General features: G+C 46.0%; 1 protein-coding gene across 1 annotated transcript in view; it reads left to right on the forward strand.

Moving 5' to 3' along the window:
* Positions 1-14,587, forward strand: part of PDE1C (phosphodiesterase 1C) — a 257,158-nt gene that overhangs the window by 136,070 nt on the left and 106,501 nt on the right. Inside the window, exons 4-5 of the mRNA XM_084859810.1 lie at positions 1,523-1,705; positions 9,815-9,881. Coding sequence (XP_084715936.1) covers positions 1,523-1,705; positions 9,815-9,881 — 250 coding nt within the window. The remainder of the gene's footprint in view (positions 1-1,522; positions 1,706-9,814; positions 9,882-14,587) is intronic.

Genomic DNA, 14,587 nt, shown 5'->3' on the forward strand with positions numbered 1-14,587 from the left:
AGCACTAAACCCCCATTGTGCTGGAGGTAGGCCCCACTGGTGCTTGGGCAGCACTGGATACTGCCCTCAGTGTGTCACACAAGTATTTTCAATATTACTTTTAATAAAGAAAGAGAAGTCCATGTTTCTAGAAATACCATGAACTTAATAAGTAAAAGTGTTGAAGAATGAAAACTTAAAATATTATTTCCATGACATTATGCCGAAGTTCGCAGATACTTTTTCCCACCTAAGTGAGCTACAGCCATCCCAACTTCCCTGCAGTTCACACACATCTTTTATGAGATGTAAATCCTCTATCCCCAAAAGACACAGTATTGTAGGTTGGGGTGGGCAGAAGGTGATCAGAATTGACTGGGAGATTTCTGGGTGATTTGCAGTAGATCAGTAAGCGGTTTTGACTCCCAATGGTTTAACAGCAAAAAGCTGCTGAAATAATAATAAAAAAAACATAGGGAAAGAACAAACATACATTTGTGTGTGAAAGGATTTGTGTGAGCATTCCAATACTGGACTGAGCATGTGCTCAGATGCACTTCAGTCTGCAATTTGATGTCTGCCTTTCAGTGCCACTATTTTGCACCTGGCTTTGGCTGGTGGACCTCAGGGTCATAGTGAAAAACCAAGTAGATCCCTCAAGCCTAAAGTCTACCCATCCCTGTTGTAAGTATTCCCCTGAAGGCTCATCTGCCTGGCCTCATCCACATTACAAGATGGCTAGGTAAATGGAATTTCTTCCACAGTTTTCTTTGGCAGAGAGTTGGCATTTATTCCAGAGTTACTGGAAAGGTCTTCCCAGATCCTGATAGTTTAACCACTTCAAACGTAAGTTGTAAGGTTGTGCTTCCTGTAGAAAAGCATGGAAAAACTTGATGGGGAATTTGTTTTTTGGGGTACTAGGGTCTAGCAAGTAGTGCAAGGATGAATTTGATGCAGATGTTTTTCATATCTGTTTGTCACACTATTAAACAGGCTGTTCCCTCCCTCCCTTCCTCCCTCCCTCCCTTCCTTTCCCTCCCAATTTGTGGAAATGTTTTCAACTTGTAATTGCTCATCCTGAGCCTTGAGATAGGCACAACAATGGAATAGGCACCAGTCATCCGCTTCCATTGGGTGCCCATTTAATTGGAGGGAGGAAATAGTGCCTAGGAAATTACCACATACAAAATCTTGTAATTATCAGATTGTGTTTTGAAAACATGTCAACTACTTATGCAAAATTGACTCCTTGGAATGTTGCAGGCTTACACATGACTAATCCTGGAAAGATAAAGCAGCGGTCTTTCATTGTTCTGAGTCTCTAGAAGTGAGCTAGTTTGCAATCTGAGCGTACTGCTCTTGTCCACAGAAATAACTGAATGTCAACTGTGCATTTCATTAAACTAACAACACACACACACACACACACCAACCAACAGATTTTAGGGGTTTTGCATGTGTGACAATTGTAAACAATGTTGCAGGAGAAATGCGGTCTCTTAGGAAACCTTTATTTACCATTTCTCCCCCTATCCTCCCACAGGCGTCTGTTGGATACAGAAGATGAGCTCAGTGATATCCAGTCAGATTCTGTGCCCTCGGAGGTACGGGATTGGCTGGCTTCCACCTTCACACGGCAGATGGGGATGATGCTTAGAAGGACTGAGGAAAAGCCACGGTTCAGAAGCATTGTCCATGCAGTTCAAGCTGGGATATTTGTGGAGAGGTAATGGAGGATTTAATTGCTTTTCTTCAAAGAGTTATCATACATTGCACATTATACCTTTAACATCAAATGAAGGGTATTTGACCTGGGGGGGGGGTTGATAAAAAAAAGGAGAAGCGAAATTATGAATGGAAACCTGAAAATAAAGAAGTTATTATGATCCATAAAAATCAAAGCAAATAGGTGAACTGTTAGCAAAATTCAACCACAACATCATAATCAGTTGTATTTCAACTATTTTTCATTTATAATGGGTTGGAGCTATACTTAATCATGCTTATGGTATATTAATTTAAATCTCATTGATTTCAATGGGCCTACTCGAAGTATGGCTAAATCTAGATCCAACCTATTGTTTTGTGAGGCCGCAGGGAAGAAACAGAAATTATGGCTACTAATAATCTTTTGTAGACACGAATGACCAGGAGAGCCCAATAGTTCTTTAGAAGAATGAGTTGATTAATTTAATAGGGCGGATTTTTGAACCCCCTAAAAAAACACTAACTTTAGTTACAGGAGACTTATGAAAACTGCCAGATCCCATTACTAAAGCATATTAATTAATTTATATATTACATTTCTATACCATCTATTAACCAAAGCTCTCTGGGTGATTTACAAGACAAAGCTTAAAACCATAAAATACAATCACATAGTAAGATGTAATATAAAACCATAAGTTTCAAACAGAGTAAAACCAAAGTAGGAACCAAGGTAAAAGCCAGCAGCAGTGCAAACATCTAAAAATGCACCATGCTGGCTGGGTCATACTGGGAGTTGTAGGACTTTTCTCTGTCTAAACGTGCACAGGATTGCACCCTAACACGATGCTTAAAACTGAAGGGCTAAAAAGGCTGGGAGAATACAAAGGTGCCCGGTGCCCAAAACACCACAATGTAAGCACCATGCGAGTCTCTCTGGGAGGTCATTCCACAGCCCACTGAAAAGGCCTTCTCCTTAGTAGCCACCGTTAAGCGAACCTTAAGCAAACGGTAAGCTTAAGTGAAGTAGATGCTTATAGTCCTTAAGTGCCTTGTTTGCAAGGAAAATTGCTGCAAATTTTTGCTCCTCTGTGGGGGCGGACACAGCAGCAGAAGGGTGCAAAAATGGTCAGGGGCCCACCCCCGCTTCAGAGGCGACTCCCCCACCTTTGTGTTTCACAACTGCTTCAGTTTGTCAGAGAAGATTAGTATCTTCTTTGTACCAAGGCAGGGCATATAGCCATTATTGGTGGCTACGTCACAATTCTTGAATTCCCTTCCTCTGAACCTCTAGAGTTTGGTATTGACTGTGGTTGGCCTGTGGGATTTACAAAGGATCAGAAATCAAGCCAGGATGTGTACTATCAAAAATAGATGGATAAATATAAATAAATAAATAAATAAATAAATAATGCATTTCCTACTTTACAAATTTGTATAACAAATTTTATAGCCTCAAGAATAAAAAGCAAACACCTTGATGCTGGGGTCTCCAGAATGGATCTGACAGACCTCTCTTTTGGCACCCACCAGGCTCCCTGCCTCTTCTGATTTTAATTTTATTTTAAAATATTTTTAAAAAATTATTCTTTTTTAACTGGGTCATTGCCATACTGCAAAGCAAAGTGCCATTCTCTGGGACCATTTGTATTTGGCTTCAAAATGGTGCTTTTGTGTTTTGGAGCTCAGACCCCACCTCTGCCTTGTACTTAGGTTCTTCGGTAAGTTACTTTTCTTTTAGTCTCACCATTTTGCCTTCTGGTAAATGAGTGTATGCCCCCCATGGCAGCCATTTTATGAATGGGCAACGCATCTCATCACAGCCTTTTTGTGAGAGTTCCCATGACACTCTCTTACAACTCCAAATGTGCCAACTGACCCAAAAAGGTTGGGGACCCCTGCTACATCTTTAGAATAAATAAATATGAAATCTCTCATATATGACAAACACCAAACACATTTTGACCATGAATTGGTCTTCTTCAGTGGTCTAGTAGTATCATAGAATCATAGGGTTGGAAGGGGCCTATAAGACCATTGAGTCCAACCACCCGCTCAATGCAGGAAGCCTGATTCCCAGGTGGTCTCCCATCAAAGTACTAACCAGGGCTGACCCTGCTTAGCTTCTGAGATCAGACGAGGTCGGGCGCATCCAGCCCTTTGCTTCAATGTCTCAACAGTCACAATTTCTCATATAAACACATGAAAAATAGCATCCTGCTTCTCAGCCCAATCTACCAAGTGATGTGAAACAACATTAGTGTAACAGTGGTGTCCAGATGCTGTCTGGGACTCTGGATATGCAAAGATTTCAGTTGTTTGTTACTTTTTGCCTTTGATATGGGTATAATAGTGTTTTTTAAGATAGCAATCCTATGGCCCCTAAACACATTTGAAGTGCCATAGGATGCAGTGCATCCCCCTTCTGAGGCTGGAGACAGAGGTCTGACCTCGGAGAAGTAGATCCAACTGTAGCTCTCCACCGTGTTCCCTCCAGCCACTGCAGAAAGCTCTGACCTCAGAGTCCCAGAAAGGAAGAAATGGACATGTTGGGGGAAGTGGGCAGGGAGGGGTGAGGATGTGAATCTAGCCTATAGGATTGTTCTCCAAGTGGTGACACCAACTGTTCCACTATTGTTGTTTCACTAGACCCCTAAAGAAGACCACTTAATGGTTGAAACATGTCTGGTGTTTGTCATATGTGCAGGTTTTCCGCATGTATCTAGAAATGAAACAAGCTGTTTGCTTTGAATTTTTGTGGCTATAAGAATGGTTTACATGAATTTGAAAAGTGCTTGGGAAAATCATTATTTCTTTACTTGATATTGCACATCCCAACTTGGATGTTGATCCACTGTTGTTGGGTTTGATTTCCTTTTGCGGAACTTATGCCCTAAGGGCTTATTGACAGCCACCAGCATAAAAGAGTTCAGAAAAGACAAATACATGGAAGAGAAAATTATCTCAATCCATTAAGTTGGTCAGGACTGTATTTGGAGTATCCCTAAATACTTGGAGGCCTAGAGGTAATTTCAGACCTACATTTTTAAAAAGCATTTGGGCATAGCTGTTACTAGAGGTAGAATACTGGATTTCTTGCATCATTGTTTTGATTCATTATTATTTTTATTATGGTGTTAGGCTGACTTACCTAAAAGTGAACCTTTCTACTTTTGCAGTGTTATTATTTGTAATAATTTATTATTTATTTATTAAATTTATTAATCGCCCATCTGGCTGGTCACCCAGCCACTCTGGGCGATGTACAGCATATAATAAAACAGTTTAAAACAATAGAATTCCACAATAAAACATTTTCTAACATACCCTAACCCACCCCAAATGCCTGCCTGAACAACCAGTTTTTAATGCACGGCGGAAGCTCATTAAAGAGCGGGCATGGCGGAGTTCCCTAGGGAGGGAGTTCCACAGAGTGGGGGCCACCACAGAAAAGGCCCTCTCCCTCGTCTCCACCAGTCTAGCTGTCCTGGCTGATGGGACAGAGAGAAGGCCATCCGAAGCTGATCTTGTTAAGCGGCTTGTCTGGTGTTGCTGGAGGCACTCCTTAAGATAAGCTGGGCCGGAACCATATAGGGTTTTAAAGGTCAAAACCAACACCTTGAATTTGGCCTGGAAAACAACTGGTAACCAGTGCAACTCCTTCAGCACTGGAGTGATGTGATCTTGCCGGTGGCTGCCTTTAATCAGGCGAGCCGCCGCATTCTGTACCAGCTGCAGCTTCCGAACCATCTTCAGGGGTAACCCCACGTACAACACATTACAGTAGTCTAAACGAGAGGAGACCAGGGCATGTACTACTGATGGGAGCAGATGGTCGGGAAGGAAGGGGCGCAGCCGCCATATTGGATAGAGTTGATACAGCGCTGTCCAGCTCACAGCTGACACCTGAGCCTCAATGGACAGCTGGGAGTCCAAAATGACCCCCAGGCTGCGGACCTGGGCTTTCAAGGGTAGCTGTACCCCATTCAACACCAGGTCAACATCCCTCAGCCTCCTCTTGTCTCCCACCAAAAGTACCTCGGTCTTGTCAGGGTTCAGCTTCAGCTTATTTCTCCCCATCCAGCCACTCACCATCTCCAGACATTTGGACAACCTTGGTGAAGATTTGAATGAGAGGTAGAGCTGCGTGTCATCCACATATTGATGACACCGCACCCCAAACCTCCTGATGATAGCCCCCAGCGGCTTCACATAGATGTTAAATAGCATCGGGGAGAGGATGGAACCCTGTGGCACCCCACAAGTGAGTGGCCACGGGTCCAAAACCTCCTTTCCCAGTTCTACCGTCTGGTACCTGCCAGAGAGGAAGGACCAGAACCACCGCAATACGGTGTCTCCAATGCCCAACCTCTCCAGGCGGTCCAGGAGGATACTGTGGTCAACGGTATCAAAAGCCGCTGAGAGGTCGAGGAGAACAAGGAAGGAGCATTCACCCCTATCCAGAGCCCTCCTCATATCATCCACCAAGGCGATCAAGGCAGTTTCTGTCCCGTGCCCAAGCCTGAAGCCCGACTGAAATGGGTCTAGATAATCGGATTCTTCCAAGTGTGCCTTCAACTGCATCACCACAACCCGCTCAATCACCTTGCCCAAAAATGGCAGATTTGAAACTGGGCAAATGTTGTTCAGAACTTGGGGATCCAAGGAGGGCTTCTTTAAGAGTGGTCTTATCACTGCCTCCTTGAGGGCTGATGGCATCACTCCCTCCTCAAGGGAGGTGTTTACCACCACCCTGATCCCCTCACCCAGTCTCTCTCTGCAGCCCATAATGAGCCAAGATGGGCAAGGATCAAGTAAGCAGGTGGTCAGCCTTACAGATGAAAGCACCTTGTCCACTTCATCAGAAGGAAGAAGCTGGAACTGATCCCACTAAACTGGTTTGCCACAGGCTGCCTCTTGCTCACTAACTATATCCACAGCATGTGGAGTAACACTCCTAACCTGATGAATTTTATCTGCAAAGTGCCTTGCCAAGGCCTCACAGGAGGCCTTAGAATGCTCCAGTGGTTCCAGAGCCACAGGACTGACCAGGCTCCGGACCACTTCGAACAGCCCCCTGGGACAGCACTCTGCAGACGTGATAGAGGCAGCATAATATTCCTTTTTTGCTGCCTTCACCACCACGCGGTAGGCTGAAGATATAGCTCTAGCCTGTGTCTGATCGTCTTTGGAGCGAGACTTCCGCCACCGGTGCTCTAGCCATCTCACCTCCTGTTTCAGAGCTCATAACTGTGGATTGAACCATGGTGCAGTCCGAGCCCTGTTGAGGGGGAGAGGGCGTTTCGGAGCCACCCGATCTAATGCCCCAGTGATTGCGGCATTCCACCCACCCACCAGGGTCTCAACCGAGTGGCCATTGGCGTGCCCCAGAGAATCCCCAAGCACGTTCAGGAATCCATTCGGATCCATAAGACACCTGGGGCGGACCATTTTAATGGGTCCACCATCCCTGTGGAGGGGTTGTGGAACCGAGAAGTCTAACGTCACCAGATAGTGATCTGACCATGACAAGGGGGTGGTGGATATACCCCGACTTCCAGATCACTCCCTGCTTCTCCAGAAACAAACACAAGGTCTAGTGCATGACCGGCTACATGGGTGGGCCCAGTTAGAATATGGTGCAGCTCCCAGGAAGCCATGGTTTCCATGAAGTCCTGAGGTGCTCCTGTGAGGATGGCCTCTGAATGTACATTGAAGTCCCCCAACACCAATAAGTTAGGGGACTGTACACGCACATCAGAGACCACCTCAAGCACCTCAGCGAGGGAGTCAGTCGTGCAGCGGGGTGGACGGTACACGAGCAGAATCCCCAGACTGCCCTTCGGGCCCAACCTCCAGTACATGCACTCAGCAATCTTGGTCTCCTGGAGAGGGGGTCTGGTGAAGACCAAGGACTCTCAGTAGATAACAGCCACTCCCCCTCCCCGATCCCCAGCCCTCGGCTGCTGTGCATACGAAAATCCAGCTGGACACATGGCTGCAAGGGTTGGAGCAGCAGCCTTGGCCAGCCAGGTCTCCGTAATACATGCCAGGTCTGCACCCCCATTCAGGATCATGTCATGGATGAGGGAGGTTTTCTGGGTAACAGACCTGGCATTGCAGAGCAGCAAACGAAGGCCAGAAGATGGAGTCACACCTCCCCCAGCCATTCTTTGGTTCTGGACAGGCCCGGAGCTGGGGACAGATACTACACATCTCTCCCTTGTTCCCCTTACCTGGCATGGCCTGCCCCTAGCACTCCGCCAGCGCCTGCCCCCCAGCCTCGGTATGTTCTGACCCCCAACACTCCCCCCACTGCCTCCATCAGGTGGGCACATGCCCCCTCGCTCCCGCCTATCAGGCAGGCTGCCCACCCCTAAAAGCACAACAGAATCCCCCAGAAATTAACAACAACAACTAAAAAATCCCCTTAAAAATAATGCCAGGCAGGAGTCCACAGTAGTGATAGTGTTGGCGGCGGCGGCAGCAGCGGCAGCAGCAGCAGCAGGCCCAGCAGCAGCAGGCCCGCCTCTTCCCGGATGGTGGCAGCTTCTCCTGTAGGCCCTGGCTCTCCCAGGCCACCTCAGCCAGCCAGCTTATGTAGCCAGCCAGCTTATGTAGCAATAAAATGCTTTATGTAGCTTATGCTGCATAAGAATTGTTACCAACTCGATGGCGTTGCTTGGGATCAGTGATAACCTAAATTCATAAAGCTCTGCATCCACATGAAAGATACTGCATCAAGAAAACATATGCCTTATAAATTGTGAATGGAAGCATAAGTGCCCATTCTGGACCCAGATATATGTATCAGGAAGCCAATGCACGTATCGTATTGACCTGTGTAGAGAACGTAATGCGCAGAGTAGGCCTTAGGGTTGGTCCTAAAATGAACTGCATACAAACAAAACATTACAATGCAAAACAGAAACAACAACAACTCTATTCAGATCAAAACAATTCTTTGTAACATTTAGATTATTTATATTAAATAAATACATGATAACCTTCAATAAATAAAACAACTCAGGCGCTAACACTCAAATGACACCAGTTGTCTTATGTCATACATGACGACTCATAATTGTGTTAATCGGTGTCTAAATGCGGATGACATTTTTTTTTTTACATTATGGCTAAACTATTGATTAGATACAATATTTGTTTACTGTATTTATATCCCACCTTTCCCCACAAAACTGTGCTCTATGAATAGGTGTTATTCAACAAGCCAATTCAATATACACAGGTCAGGGTTGCATCCAGGGTTGACATGGAAAGCCCATTTTCTCCATTTGGGGAGCCCCATGCCTACGAAGCGCTTTGGACCATGTTAACTGAGAAGTAGTCTACACTCACGACGCCAGAGCAACTCTGGATCATTTCAGTCCCCAGATTTAAACACTAGTTTTGGACTTCAATTCGAAACATATTCTGCCAGAGTTAATCATGTCTGCGACAAAGCGGAATGCTGTGAAGAAGGAGGCTGCTTTTTATGTTCTCGTTGACAGGCAAGGCTGTTATTTGGATTACAGAGAATGGTGCCTTTTGTAATTATGCTCTGCTGCAAAAGAAAAAAAAGTGTGTGGCAGTGTTTTGCATGGGAGTGTTAATTGTCAAGAGAACCTTTTAAACTAAACCTGCCATCACACATTCACTCAGAAATAAGTCCAACTGATTAAGTCAAGTTAAGTTAAGTTGAAATAAGTCTACTCTTCCAAGTAAACATACCTTAGCACCCTGATCCAGTGATCCTGTTTCATGTTGGGTTGGGAAGTTTCACATGTTCAACAGCCACCCGATGAGTTTCGTGGCCGAGTGGGGATTAGAACATGGATATCCTGAGTCCCAGTCTAGCACTCTAACCACCACACCACAGTGGCTCTCATATCTGCATCAAAACATCACATGTGGCTGGGTTATGCACAGAGCTGTTTTGCACTTAGGTATGTCCGGGTGGAGCTCTAGGTCCGAATGGAAGAGTTTGTCATAGAAATGAATGCAGGGGCGGGGGGGAGATAAAGGAAGAAGTACCATTGTTTTGTTTGGATAAATTATGTACTTGAAAAGAACTCTGTCCTGTTTTAATTTTAGTGTATAGACTCTTTAAATTATTTTATCTTGACAGAATGTACAGGCGAACATCCAATATGGTTGGACTTAGCTACCCACCGGCTGTAATTGGAGTGCTAAAGGTAATGCCAGTGAGGGTTCTTGCTTATGAAACACTGAAAGGATATTGTGATCTTATGCTGGGCTCTGAGTGCTGTACCTTTCATTCTCTCTGAAATTTAATTTAACTCACATATGAATCACTAAATAGTTTGAAATGTGTGTGGGCAGGAGGGGCCTACATTACATATGAGAATGACAGTTCAGGTGTAGCCTGATGATCTTTGGCCCTTTTCTATGTTTAAAAACTACCAGGAGATAGGGATGTCAGAGAATTCCGCCTCTTTGCCGTAATAGGCTACGTAAGTATTTACGTAGCCTATCACAGCTTACTGCAAGGACACAAATGGCGGCCGCTATGATGGCCGCCATTTGCAGTCACAGCAGCCAGCAGCGGCTGGAACTCCGGCTGTGGCTGGCCCTGGCCGGCGGCTCTGTGGAGCCGCCGCGGAGCAGAGCCAGCCACGGAAGATTCCATGGGGAGAGACGGAGCGCCTCCCCCCCACCACGGATTGACCGGCACGGAGCCAGGTAGGGATTTTGTACATCCCTACCAGGAGAGTAGGGCCTAATCTCTGTGGTAGATAAACAACAAATAGAAAACTGAGGATTGAACAACATCCAGAAGTTTTTAAAGGAGCACATTTAAACAGTAACTTTGACAATAGTGGTGCAAATTTGACATGCAATCTTAATCGTCCAGTTCTATATATACATATTTACCTGAGCAGACTCCCCAGTTCAGACATCTACCAGAGGTGACAGGTTTTACGCAGTCGAGGAGTGGTGCCGGTGCCCTTCCAATCTTACCACACACCATTTGAGTGATTCCTCCCGCCCCCCGCAAAAAAAACAAGCAGGGAAGATTGCACACATGGCATGTCTGTGTATGTAGACATTCCCATGTAGGTATCAACATTACTTTGGGTGAGTGGTGGATGGGAGGAATTCATGCTCCACTCCTCCACTGCACAAAGTCGGTTGTCACTGGTCAATGTGATCCACGTTGGAGTCTTTCTGATTTCAGTACATTCTTTGTGAAAGTAGGGAACTGAGTGTTACAATACACAGTTGCCAAGGCAATGTCAGCACCAGGCATCCTTGGGCACCTTCCAAGGCCTGTCGCTGCTGCGGCCTGCCCTGGGCCCATCTCAGTGGGCACAATTTTACATTTCCCACAGTGCCCTGGAGTGCCTAATGTTGTGTCATTCTAGGGGCATTCTGGGAGATTTAAAATAGCGGCTGTCTAATGCTGAACAGAAGAGTGTTGCTTCTGGTTAAGTGTTCTGAGGGAGTGGGGTGGGGGAGTGGACCATATCCTTGAGTATAGGAGGAAGTCCATGAAGCATCCCCTCAAGCCTGGAGCTGGTCTTGACCGTTGCAAGAAGCCACACTCAAAGTTGGTATACACTCCATACAAGTTAGTTATTAAAGGGATGAGTCAAATAAGACCTTGGGCTTTTCTTTCATCCTGGACCTGATTCCAGCATTACCAGACTAGTGTGGTAACTGCTAAAAATCACCTGTGGGTGCAATAACATCTGCAGTTGGCTTCCAAGTGCCAATTAATGCAACCATTATTAATATAATTATGCATTATACGCTAGGGATGTCAGAGAATTCCGCCATGGATCTCGGTGAGGCCGAATGCCAGTGCATTTGGACCCCCGAAATCTGTGGCGGAACGGCCTGCCCCCCCGCCCTCCCGTGGATCCCCCCGGGATGAGACTTACCTGGGGCGGATCTTCCGGGTGGCTGCGGCGGCGGCTGCGGTGGCTGCGGCGGCTGGTCTTCTGACCGGCTGCTGCCGCCACCATTTGCAGTTTTTTTTTTTTTTTTTTACAGAGACTTTTAGGCTATGTAAAAACTTACGTAGCCTAAAACGACTGGGTAAAAAAAAAAAAAAAAGGCATACGCAAATGGCGGCGGCTACGGCTATTTGCATTCCCCTTATTTTTGCCGTCTTAGTCTACGTAAATATTTACATAGACTAAGTCGGCCCAAACTAAGGAACGCAAAAGGCGGCGGCCGTAGCCACCGCCATTTACGTACGCAGTTTTTTTCCCCCCCCCCGGAGCCCTCCGTGGCCGGAAATCTGGCTGCGGACAGCTTGGGAGCTGCCGCGGAGCACAGCCGACCGCGGAGGATTCCATGTTGATGGTGGGGGGGGAGGAACGGATCGCCTCCCCCCCCCCGTCGAGGATTCCGGGGGGAGGGACGGAACGCTTCCCCCCCCACTATCAACATAATCCGCGAAAGGTAAGTGACTTTCGTACATCCCTATTATACGCATAGGGTTGGATCCAAAAGTTTTCTTCCTCCGACAGAAAGACCCCTTTCCATCAGAGAAAGCTTCTCCCATCAGGATAGGAACTTTTGGATTTAACCTCTTGTTTATTATTAACTCCCCCAAAGTTAATCATTTTCTTGTCTAGCTTTGTTAGAACTGAACTATAAGATCAGAAATTTTACATGATCCATGCCTCCTAGGACTTCAGAATGCCTATGGGGAAATTACGATCTTTACTAATCTTGAAGCTTCATACCTCCCAGTGCCAGCTCCAGGTTTTGCAGAGCCCTTGGGAAGACACCCTCAATGGCCCCCCTCCCTCAGTAAGTCTACCTTCTCACTGCCATTGTTGCCAGCTGCTATTGCTCCTCATCGTCCTTCCCAATCTTTGTTACCACTGCACTGGCTTGCTTGCCAGGAGGAGAGCCAGTGAGAAAGCGGGCAGTGGCGTCTGCTCCTCTTCCTTCTCACCACCATCATTGTCTGGGCCAGAGCGAGAGGCAGACAAACAAGCACGTTGCAGTGGTGAAGAGGAGGAGCAAGTCTGCGGGGCTCTTGTCAGTGCGCCCCTGCTGGGGTGTGGGCCCTTGGCAAGGGCCCAACCATGCCTGCCCTCGACACCAGCCCTGATACTGCCAGCCCTGTGTAGCTGCTGCTGCACGCCTTGTTCCGTTCTGTGTCTGAAGTGGCTCTGACATCTGAGCATGTACATTCTTTGGTAGGTCACTAGGCTACATTCTCGCCTCAGACCCTGAGGTTCTTAGTTTAAATCCTGGAGGCCCTGATAGTAGTTAACAGCTGGGGCTCACAAAGTGTGAGCACGCGCACGTTTGTATTTCCAGCCTTCGTTCTGGAGTTAAGTGCCTGTCAGATCAGTCTCATTAGATTTTAGCCTAAGTAGATTTTATTGTTTACAAATGGCCTGTGTAGAATTGCTTTTACTTTTCCTCTCACAGCTGGAGCCAAGCCAGCCGTACGTGCGCACGTATGAAATTCAGTCATCTCGCTTTTCCAATTAGAATGCCTTGGGGAATTTGGAACTAATCTGCAGCAGAGACTGAACATGGCAGTAAAGCTCCAGTTTAAAGATTTCAATCTTCAATGCATTATTAAGGAAATGTAGCCTTGCTGTGGATGAATATGCTTGTGCCAAGTCAATTGGCAAAGGCCTAAATAGTTGCAGATAATTTCCAGTAATATTCTCCTAACATGCCTCTCAACATCATTCTTGCCTTGGAAGTGAAGGGAAACAGTAGTCCACGTTTCAAGATTTTTCTGTCTTATTAAATATAACTGAAGGAAAAGCCATTTATTAAACTTGCACTCACTGGTTCAGCTATAAAGCAGGGGATTTAAAAAGTAAAAATGTTTACCGAAATGAGCAGATGGGGGTGGGGCATTTCGGGCAGCTTAACCAACATCGCGGGGTAGTTGTGGGGATTAGAGGGGATGGGGGGAAAGCCGTATATATTGCCTGACTCCTGGGAGGAAAAGCATGATAAACATGTAATAAACATAAAGACTACATTCCACATTTGCAGTTTGAAGTGATAGGAGTGCAGTTTTACCCCATGATCTGCTATTTATGTAGAGCAGCTCATAGGGAAGGCTCATAGCTCAGTGGTAAAGTGTACCCTTTGTATGTATGAGGTCAAAGGTTCAATCCCCAGCATCTCTGGATAAAGAAAAGGACCACTTCCCGGTGAGCTGATATTGCACTGGTAGAGTTGTTGATATAATTCTTCTGAATTCATTTGGATCAGGCCAATAAAACTCCCAACACAGCTATTTCTTCCACAGTAATAGCCCATACAAACAAAAGTAGGCTGAAGTAAAACCTACACTGTTAACTAACAACCAATACATCCATCCACAAGTGGCCCCCGTACTCTATATTCAAGTAAATGCTTGCAAAATGTGGTGGTGGTTCCAGAGTAAGTACATTGAGGACCACTTATTTTTAAACTATATACTGAGTTTCTGGAAACCAAATGAAACTAATGGACCTTGCATGCCAGCAGTGCCAGTAGATTATAGTCTTGCAAAAATGTAGTTGTAATTCTGGAGTAAGGGCACCTAGGACCATTCATTCTATTAACAGTCCTGGTCACAGAGCTCAGCACTCTTGGGCAGTTGTTGTGACTCCAGCAACCGAGTAGGACCCACTAGTGCTGACCCCTGCCTTAGGCCCGTAGCGGCCATTTTAATTCCCTGCAATGCTCCCAGTGTATCAAAGTGGCGTCCCTCAGAGCATTATGGGAATTTTAAATGGCTGCCTGCCACTGCTCTTACCAGAGGCCCACCGAATTAGGAGGGGTTTCACCAGAGGGCATTTCACAAAGGGCCCCCTTAAAGCTGAGCCATCCCTGTATATAAACATATAGTAAATTGCAGGTAAGTATTGAAATGAATGGACCTTTCATAGCAGCAGTGCTTGGT

The sequence above is a fragment of the Heloderma suspectum genome, chromosome 5 (genome assembly GCF_057233095.1).
Source record: "Heloderma suspectum isolate Gila_16-S chromosome 5, 16-S_ref, whole genome shotgun sequence".
Classification (NCBI taxonomy): Eukaryota; Metazoa; Chordata; class Lepidosauria; order Squamata; family Helodermatidae; genus Heloderma; species Heloderma suspectum.